This window comes from Argentina silus (genome assembly GCF_951799395.1).
Source record: "Argentina silus genome assembly, chromosome: 13".
Classification (NCBI taxonomy): domain Eukaryota; kingdom Metazoa; phylum Chordata; class Actinopteri; order Argentiniformes; family Argentinidae; genus Argentina; species Argentina silus.
Window position 1 is genome coordinate 372557 of NC_139667.1, and position 10000 is coordinate 382556.

General features: G+C 46.8%; 3 protein-coding genes across 3 annotated transcripts in view; 1 reads left to right on the forward strand and 2 right to left on the reverse strand.

Moving 5' to 3' along the window:
- Positions 1-3152, forward strand: part of dcdc2b (doublecortin domain containing 2B) — a gene marked incomplete at both ends in the record, with an annotated part of 8736 nt that extends 5584 nt beyond the window's left edge. The window contains 6 exons of the mRNA XM_083683435.1: positions 1168-1236; positions 1521-1592; positions 2031-2126; positions 2467-2538; positions 2685-2936; positions 3036-3152. Coding sequence (XP_083539561.1) covers positions 1168-1236; positions 1521-1592; positions 2031-2126; positions 2467-2538; positions 2685-2936; positions 3036-3152 — 678 coding nt within the window. The remainder of the gene's footprint in view (positions 1-1167; positions 1237-1520; positions 1593-2030; positions 2127-2466; positions 2539-2684; positions 2937-3035) is intronic.
- Positions 3153-4171: 1019 nt separating this feature from the next.
- tmem234 (transmembrane protein 234) lies at positions 4172-6210 on the reverse strand. Its single transcript, XM_083683574.1, has 5 exons — positions 6182-6210; positions 5452-5603; positions 5144-5210; positions 4846-4938; positions 4172-4610 (listed from the first exon to the last, which is right to left on the reverse strand). Exons 1-5 carry the CDS (start codon positions 6192-6194, stop codon positions 4522-4524), a joined length of 414 nt encoding a protein of 137 aa, XP_083539700.1. The 5' UTR covers positions 6195-6210; the 3' UTR covers positions 4172-4521.
- A 425-nt stretch (positions 6211-6635) lies between these two features.
- ncmap (non-compact myelin associated protein) overlaps positions 6636-10000 on the reverse strand; it is a 9861-nt gene continuing 6496 nt past the window's right edge. Inside the window, exons 2-4 of the mRNA XM_083683145.1 lie at positions 8607-8707; positions 7743-7827; positions 6636-7507 (exon numbers count right to left, since the gene is read on the reverse strand). Of these exons, the coding sequence (XP_083539271.1) occupies positions 7246-7507; positions 7743-7827; positions 8607-8694 (435 nt within the window). The 5' untranslated portion in view covers positions 8695-8707 and the 3' untranslated portion in view covers positions 6636-7245. The remainder of the gene's footprint in view (positions 7508-7742; positions 7828-8606; positions 8708-10000) is intronic.

Below are 10000 nucleotides of genomic sequence, written 5' to 3' on the forward strand. Positions count from 1 at the left end.
CTCAAACCCACATCTACTGTCCTTATAGACCCTCAAACACACCTCTACTGTCCTTATAGACCCTCAAACACACCTCTACTGTCCTTATAGACCCTCAAACCCACATCTACTGTCCTTATAGACCCTCAAACACACCCTCTACTGTCCTTATAGACCCTCAAACACACCTCTACTGTCCTTATAGACCCTCAAACACACCTCTACTGTCCTAAAATACCCCCAAACACACCTCTACTGTCCTTATAGACCCTCAAACCCACATCTACTGTCCTTATAGACCCTCAAACACACCTCTACTGTCCTTATAGACCCTCAAACACACCCTCTACTGTCCTTATAGACCCTCAAACACACCCTCTACTGTCCTTATAGACCCTCAAACACACCTCTACTGTCCTTATAGACCCTCAAACACACCTCTACTGTCCTAAAATACCCTCAAACACACCCTCTACTGTCCTTATAGACCCTCAAACACACCTCTACTGTCCTTATAGACCCTCAAACACACCCTCTACTGTCCTTATAGACCCTCAAACACACCCTCTACTGTCCTTATAGACCCTCAAACACACCTCTACTGTCCTTATAGACCCTCAAACACACCCTCTACTGTCCTTATAGACCCTCAAACACACCTCTACTGTCCTTATAGACCCTCAAACACACCTCTACTGTCCTTATAGACCCTCAAACACACCCTCTACTGTCCTTATAGACCCTCAAACACACCTCTACTGTCCTTATAGACCCTCAAACACACCCTCTACTGTCCTTATAGACCCTCAAACACACCCTCTACTGTCCTTATAGACCCTCAAACACACCCTCTACTGTCCTTATAGACCCTCAAACACACCCTCTACTGTCCTTATAGACCCTCAAACACACCTCTACTGTCCTTATAGACCCTCAAACACACCTCTACTGTCCTAAAATACCCTCAAACACACCCTCTACTGTCCTTATATTCCAATGTCTTTCCATTTCTATTTGCTCCTCTGTCTCTTCTCCTGAGTACAGACACACTGTCTTTTCTCGCTGCTTCCCACGTTTTCTGGGACTCCTTCCACTTCCCTCCCTGTGGGGTGCAGGTTGTTGTGCAGTGTTTTGTAGTGTGGTAACAAGGCTCTACATGGCTCATTCTCTCTCTCCTGTCTCCTCCAGAGGGTGGCAGAGACAGTGGAGGATGAGGAGCAACATGAGAGATACAACCCTCACTCAAACAACAGACAGGTCAGTAACAGGTCTATGGGCCACTTACAACAGACATCAGGTCAGTAAAGTGTCTGTGGGCCACTTACAACAGACATCAGGTCAGTAAAGTGTCTGTGGGCCACTTACAACAGACATCAGGTCAGTAAAGTAAAGTAAAAGTAAAGTAAACTTACAACTTACAAACTTTCCCGGGCTACATGTTTCAGTAGCTTTCACATACACCTTTCAGAACATGAACCAAGGACGTTATGGCAAATCGCGTACGTCGCAAGCGGCCATGTTTTCCTCTTTCGTGTTCTCAGGGAACACCCCCGGCTGCAGAAGGGGAGCGGCTCAGTGGAAGACAGTACCACCACCCAGAGGAGGGGCTTAAAGTAGGTGTAGTATCCCTTTATGTGATGAGCCGGATTTGAGCTGGTAACTGGAAGGTTACTGGCATCATATCCAGGTGACTATCACTGCCGTTGGGCCCTTGAGCAAGACACCTAACCCCTAACTGCTCCAGGGGCGCCGAATATGGCTGACCCTGTGCCCAGAGCCCAGAGCTCTGTTCTGCCTTGGGGGTGCACGTGTGTTGTCTCGGAGGGGGGGTCTGCAGTGCGTGTGTGTTGTCTCGGAGGGGGAGGGTGTGCAAAAATGACCACATTCCAACAATTGATGAGAATTGATTGCATGGCCAATAAACAGTCTTTCTTCTTCTTCTTCTTCTTCTTCTTCTTCTTCTTAAACCAACTCATACAGTCTCATACAGTCCCCCATGTGTATATTGTCCATTTGTCATTCATGTAACGGTGTTTTTCCTCCTATTACAGACGGAGACACCGACAGATCAACGGATTCACTCCCCCGTTAACGGACCGCCGGTCAGAGAACAGGAGGCTGCCAGCTCTGACCTTAATCCACCACAGGTACACAAGAAAGGGGAGGCTGGGGGAGGTAGAACACCAGGGGAGGCTGGGGGAGGTAGAACACCAGGGGAGGCTGGGGGAGGTAGAACACCAGGGGAGGCTGGGGGAGGTAGAACACCAGGGGAGGCTGGGGGAGGTTGAACACCTGGGGAGGCTGGCAGAGGTAGAACACCAAGGGAGGCTAGTGGAGGTAGAAATCGGAGGATGGGCTCCTTGTAATGCATGGAATGGGATGAGGAATGGTATTAACCTTCTGGAATGAGCCTCCCCTGACATACAGTACAGCTAAGAAAACAGAACACACATAATGTTCCACCTCCGTTTGGCTTCTGACTCACAGACAGAGGCAGACACAATGGAGGACAAGGTGATCATTGAGAGTGATTACCTGAACACAGACCACAGTGAGCAGGTGTGTGTGTGTGTCATGCAGTTTGATTAATTAAATTACATGAATTCCATTTGAATAACTCTCATAAAGTGTTGTTCAAGGAAAAATCACAATACACACTCAGTCACGACTAATGGATTCCATCTCCACTCTCATCCCTGGTGAAGGAGCTGGGGCTGGAGAGAGGGCGAGCCTCTCCACACTCAAGAGCTTCATCATCATCCTCATCATCATCCTCATCATCTCAGGGTTCTCAAGAAAGCAGAAGGGTCCAAGGACAGCCCGGGGGGGTCCAAGGACAGCCCGGGGGGGTCCAAGGACAGCCCGGGGGGGTCCAAGGACAGCCCGGGGGGGTCCAAGGACAGCCCGGGGGGGTCCAAGGAGACAGGACGAGTCTTCAGTCCTCCAAGAGGCAGCAGGTGTGTTTACATTCTCATCCTGGTGAGTCTGTTCAGATCCAGAGAGTTGTGTTAAACTGATTTGTATTTAAATGTTTCGTTGTTGGTTTATTCCAACAGGAGAGTGCCTGCGACCCCCCGTCCAGCACCAGAACAGAACAGTCCAGTTCTCCGGATGGGCCTGTGGCTGAGGGGAGCGGAGGGTTGAGGAAGGAACAGGTCCCATCGGCAGACTGACATCATCCATTATTACATCATCATTCAGATCAGTACGAACGAGCACTGGAACTAAATCAGTTACTGAAACAGAGAATCCAACTGTCAGCATTCTACTGAGATCAAAACACCTCCATGTATTGGACTGGAAATACTGTGACACTGACGGAACTGGAACGTATCCATGAATGTCAATGAGCATCTTAACTTGTATGAAAAGACTTCTGTAAATAAGAGATATTATCAACAACAAATAGAATATGGTGTATGAAAGTATAGAATGTAAAGAATCATGTTTTATCAAAAATATACTTTAATAATGAGTGAAATATACAATATCAAATATTTGATATCTTACAGGAACAACTGTGACGTCATCTGTCGACTGTGAAAGTATTTGGTCTAACAATAAAAATGACACTTTTTTTTCTGAATACGAAGTTGCTATTATTTCACTACGAGGCTGGCGGAGGTAGAAATCGGAGGACGGGCTCATTGTAATGCATGGACTGGAATAAGGAATGGTATCAATCACACACCATTACTCCATTCATTACAATGAGCCTGTCCTCTGATTTCTACCTCCAGCAGCCTCCCCTGCTTCACACACAGCATGACATGGCAGTGCAGCATGGACAGCAGGCTGGCGGACTGGACATCTGACCTGACTCCGCAGCAGCAGCACGCTGCTCTCTAATTGGTCCATTTCCAGCATCATCAGGTGGGTTGGGCAGCGGGTGTGTGTGTGTGTGTGTGTGGCCGTGTGAACAGAGCAGGCAGCAGAACTCCTGTTGCCCGGCTGTGGCACTGTGTGTGTGAGTGGTGTGTGTGTGTGTGAGTGGTGTGTGTGTGTTCTGAATAACCTTTACATTCTCTCGTTACCCTCCTCCACACATCGTCCAGTCACTCAGGAGAGCACACACACACACACACACACACACACACACACACACACACACACACACACACACACACACACACACACACACACACACACACACACACACACACACACACACACACACACACACACACTGCTGGAAGCCTACACCCTATAGGTTACACTGGTAAAGTCTTTACACAGAAGGGAGATGTTAAACCATCAGAAGGGAGATGTTAAACCATCAGAAGGTGAATGTTAAACCATCAGAAGGTGAATGTTAAACCATCAGAAGGGGAATGTTAAACCATCAGAAGGGGAATGTTAAACCATCAGAAGGTGAATGTTAAACCATCAGAAGGGAGATGTTAAACCATCAGAAGGTGAATGTTAAACCAGCCTCTCCTCTGTGCTCTTGATACATTTACAACCATTTGTAAACAGTGTTTACAATGAGAGAGGAAGTGGCTCATGTAGTCATAATGGAGTCAAGGCTAGGTCTGTGTGAAGTTAGGGTTTGGGTTCTTCTGTCTCACTGACAGAGCTCATGATACACAGAGTGATGCCCACCATGGTGAGGACCATCCCTCCAACAGCTCCTGCAATGGTCAGAGAGAGGGGGGGGGGGAAGGAGAGAGGGGGAGAGAAGGAGAGGGGGGGGAGAGAATGAGAGAGGGGGGGGGAGAGAGAAGGAGAGAGAGAGAGAGAGATATAAGATAACCTACCACACATTAATAACACACATTCCAGACACAATGTGTACTGATCAACTCTGCCTCTGCAAAGAGCCAGGAGGCTCTGTGTGTGGTGACATCATCAACGTGAGACACCTGCCTTTGCCTCCAAACTCTTCTCCCAGCAGCTTGCCAGTGAGCAGCGTGAAGAGGAAGGTGAGGGAATTAGCCACGGGAACGGCCAGGGACAGGTCTGTCAGAGAGGAGGAGGAGGAGGTCACAGACCACACAGGTACTGTGGAGGAAAAAGCCTCCAGACTTGACTTCTTCTTGGTTAGTCACAATCTAACATACTACATATCCTGTACTCAAGAAACCAAAGTTGGTGGTGTTGGTGGTGGTGGTGTTGGTGATGCTTGTGGTGGTTGTGGTTGTTTATGCTGTTGGGTCCTGCTCACCTGTGGTGGCGAGTGTGTAGTAGTACACCAAAGACCCACTCTGGTTCAGAAGGAACGGTATCAGGTACTGGAGAAGCACAGGGACAATGTTATTACAGAATAGGAAACAGCAGATGCAACGGTATCAACCAATAACCACTTCTGGGATAATACCGTCTCTCTGAAGTCCCATTCACACCAACAGTTCCATCCAGCAATGTAGTGGCAAGACCCATTATCCACACCGTTCCCTCCCCACCAATAACAAACTCAATTCCTAAATTCCTACACTTTTCGGTGTGAATGGGTCTTTAGAAGTGTGAGTTTACCTTGATGTTCAGGAACAAGAACTTGACCTCAGCCAGGAGCTGGAGGAGTTTGTTCCCCTGTTGGACGTGTTGGATGCCCTCTGTCGCCCTCCTCAGGAGCGGGTTGGTACAGCCCCACAACGCCGCGACCACCAGCAGCCAAACCACCTCCGCTGCGGAAGGCGTCCTGCACACTGTTAGTCCTCCGTCATGTAACTCTCATACAAACAGCGTCCAAATTCACACGGTTCGCTCATGTTACACTTAAACCGAGTTAAATACGGGACCTGTTTGGTGTGTGCCTCATGTGCTAAAACGATGTGAAAAAGTCAAATACATGATTATGCCCCTTCTGATACGTCGCCATACATTGGTGTTACATATAAATGTTTCCCCTACTTCAGAACGCGTCTATCAATGTATGTATTCCAACAGCGTGCATGTAACAGCGACAGTATTTAGGCTCGTCGATATCTAGTTATGGGTCTTGATGGTTTGATTTGATCAGAATAACCAATTAGGCTAAAACATTAACGTCCTGGTTTTCTCCGGGAGAAAGCTGTGAGCGTCTCAGAAACCACGTTTCTGCTGCCAGTTCACCTTCTCCTCGTCTACTGAGGCACGTTTTCTACCATTGGAGACCTAAACGCGAGACATCGTTTTTAAAGTTCTTAACAATTTAATGGTTGAGTTTTGGTGAGGAAAAATAAAGTTATTAGCTAGCCAGAATGAATAATCTCCGGTTACTCACCTGCGGATACCATTGTAAACACAAGAATACGAGTTGCATTCAAGTCACCGAACCAGCTCGTCAACCTAGACTGTTCACTCCTGTTCTTGAACATAAATATTCTATCTGGCCGCAATTTCCATTTATCTTATGAAGCATACAAAATAGGAGAACATGAACAAGGATGGTGGCGCCCATCAATTCAGAATGACAATAAAATGAGTCGCAAATGACTTACATTGCATAAAGATCTTGAATGCAGCCTTGAAATGGTAATGTGTCTGTTTTCATTTCCACCACTTGAGGGCGTCATTTCACTTCCACAAACATCCTCCATGTCCTGCTGATGGACATTTCAAACCCACCTGTTGTCCCCTGAAGTCAGGGTGTTGCCTGCTATTCCAATGTCTTATGCCGACAGTTTGACATCTGAAGAAAGCTGTTGCAACTGTCACCTATTCATCAAAAGTTGTTAGGAAATGTTCAAATTTATTTTCAAGATCGATTTCAATGAAAGAACAATAAACAAGACAAACACAAGACAGGGTGAATGTAGTAAAGTGCAAAATCCTTTCACATAAATAAAAAGGACTCATCTTATTATTGTCTGCAATCTAGAGGTCCACAGGGATTCAAACCAGTATTGACTTTTTCACAGAAATATCCTGCATGGTGAGAATCAAAACAATTTTTTTTCAGATCTGTAGATAAAAACACTCACATTTGAATGTTAATGCAAAACCCTTATAAGGCTCTCAACACAGAAATGCACACAGACACAGTTAGGCCTCTAACAAGTCCATTTGATGCCATTCCTCCATTTCATATGCATCTGTTTGTCGGTACAGTATCACAGCTGCAAATGCACAGAAATCAAAATGGCTTCCGTCCATGATCTGAACACTGTAGTAGTCAAGAAACAAAGTGTTTATGTTCACAACAAGTGTCCCATGTCTCCTGTGAATTGTCCTTCATGTCCATCCATCTCTTCCGTACGGCACGACTTTGTTCATACTGTTTTTGTTTTTCAAGCATGATGATGGCGTTAAGAAGCTGGTTTGATGCTGTAGACCAGAGAGGTTCTGCTATGTGTTCTCCAGAGTGGGAGAGTGGATGGTGACCACCGTGGACCCGCTGGCTGTGCTCTGCTGCTCTACACTGTTCAGCTCCGCCCTCGGCAGGCGGAGGCCATTTTGTGAGGCGCTGTTGGACGGGTGGAAGCTGCCAGAGATGGAGGAAGCTCCCAGGGTCCCCAGGGGCAGGTGGGTCTGGACGGTGGAGGACGACATCTTCTTCTGCCGCGGAGCTTTGGAGCCTCCGCCCAGAACTCTGGACGCATGTGTCCGTCTGAGGAAGAAATATGAATGAATGATTGTTACAATAACAAGAACCTTTTGTCTTACACCTTGAACATAGTGACAGAAGTGATGAATATGGCCGACGCTGAGCACAGATCTGTCAATGTGAGATCATGTTTCATTTCAGCAACAATGTTTAATTTTGACACAATGCAATCTCCATAGTGTCATAGGTCTGTGTGTGTGTGTGTGTGTGTGTGTGTGTGTGTGGAATGTCCCCTGACCTGTTGTACGTCTTTAGGATGACTAGGAGGATGGTGAGGATGATTATGATGCCGATGACGATGATGGCTATCATAGCCCCCGAGCCTGGGAACACCCAGCAGAGAGAGGGAGGGAGAGAGGAAGGGAGGGAGGGAGGGAGGAAGGGAGGGAGAGAGAGAGAGGGAGGGACGGAGAGAGGGAGGGAGAGGGAGAGAGAGAGAGGGAAGGAGGGAGGGAGGGAGGAAGGGAGGGAGAGAGGGAGGGAGGGAGAGAGGGTGGGAGGGAGGGAGGGAGGGAGGGAGAGGGAGAGAGAGAGGGAAGGAGGGAGGGAGGGAGGGAGAGAGAGAGAGGGAGGGAGGGAGGGAGAGTGGGAGGGAGGGAGAGAGAGAGAGGGAGAGAGTTAGTTACATGTTATTTGTCAGAGTGAATGGCTGATTTGCATATTGTTCTCATTTTCAAAATGGCTTTGCATTCCGTCCTCATCCACGGTAACCTTCCGCTGTTTACTGCGGTGTTTGGACGTGTGTGTCGTTGTACAGCAGACCTGTCCTTCAGGGAAAGGGTTAAGTTTGGGTTGTAGCCACCTTGCCACTCCCTGACAGTTCATCTTGATTAGGCTGCGTGACGCTCCAGGCTGGTATCTATAAGCTCCAGCTTATCTTAACTGCCACCCTGATATCCTATTGAGGTGAACTTCCATGGGGGACACTCACTCTGATAACATTTTTGGAAAATCTGACAAGTATTTGATCTTCAAATAGAAATACTAACTCAGGGGAGGGGGGGGACAGAATGAGAATGAACACACACATGCACACACACACACACACACACACACACACACACACACACACACACACACACACACACTCTCTCTTACTTACTTTGAGTGAGTATTTGATCTTGTGACTTGGTGGAGGTAGTGGTGTTGGATGTGAAGTTGGTCACAGGTGAGACAGTTGAAGTTTGCATCTTCAGCAATAACCTGAAGACAGAACAAACATGCTGTGTTTCAGTGACATATCAAATCAAATCAAATCAAATCATATCATATCATATCATATCATATCATATCATATCATCATATAAAATAAAATAAAATAAAATAAAATAAAATAAAATAAAATCAGTCATTTATAACACATTTCATACATGGATGCAATACAATGCAGAGGAGAGTAGAAACAGTAGAGGAGAGTAGAAACAAACAGTAGAGGAGAGTAGAAACAGCAGAGGAGAGTAGAAACAGTAGAGGAGAGTAGAAACAGCAGAGAGAGTAGAAACAGCAGAGGAGAGTAGAAACAGTAGAGGAGAGTAGAAACAGCAGAGAGAGTAGAAACAGCAGAGAGAGTAGAAACAGCAGAGGAGAGTAGAAACAGTAGAGGAGAGTAGAAACAGCAGAGGAGAGTAGAAACAGCAGAGAGAGTAGAAACAGCAGAGGAGAGTAGAAACAGCAGAGGAGAGTGAGGACCGGAGAGACTCAAGGAAGGACAATCACTACAAGCTCAAATCACAGCAAGCATCAGACATCAGACATCAGACATCAGACATCATTCAATCCAGGATTGCTTCTTGTCATGTTGGTGTGTGCAGTAAGTTCTGCACTGCTACTTTAAAAGTTCAGCAACAATTGTTCCCTGCTGGGCGTGAATAATGTTCACGGTTGAACGATACCGAGATTGAGGTGAGTCAATTTCACTCAGGCGCCCAATGAAACGCTAGCCTGAGGAAGGAACTGTAGACAGGTTCAAACACGGAACCACAGAGGGGAACAGATCAGTCTCTGTACAGAACTTACTACTTCTGCCCTATCATGATGCCATACTCTAGAACACAATGAGAGAGAGAGAGAGAGAGAGAGAGAGAGAGAGAGGGAGACAGAGTAGGTGGGTGGAGGTAGGAACACACAGAAATGATGTTTCACTATTGTGGCTTGCTAAAGCACCAAACCAAGGGGAGGCTGGTGGAGGTAGAAATCGGAGGACAGGCTCATTGTAATGCATGGAATGGAATCAGGAACGGTATCAAACACGGTGTGACATGGTGTATTTGATACCATTCCTCATTCTGTTCCATGCATTGCAATGAGCCCGTCCTCCGATTTCTACCTCCACCAGCCTCCCCTGCACCAGACAGAGACATTTATCATGGCAAAGTCAAAGGTTATTGTTGATGTTGTATTGTATCAGTATCAGTGCTTTACACAGATGAAGAGAAGAGGAGATGTCTCTCTTAGTTTCTGTGTGGTCTACCAGAGGAGGCTGGTGGAGGCAGAAAT

Bases quoted from the DNA above. Each gene is read 5' to 3' on its own strand.
- tmem234 (XM_083683574.1), bottom strand. The intron at 5,211-5,451 runs GTAAACTCACAC...GTGCTTCTCCAG, and splicing joins TCTTGTTCCTGAACATCAAG to TACCTGATACCGTTCCTTCT. The intron at 4,611-4,845 runs GCAGGTGTCTCA...TGACCATTGCAG, and splicing joins AGAAGAGTTTGGAGGCAAAG to GAGCTGTTGGAGGGATGGTC.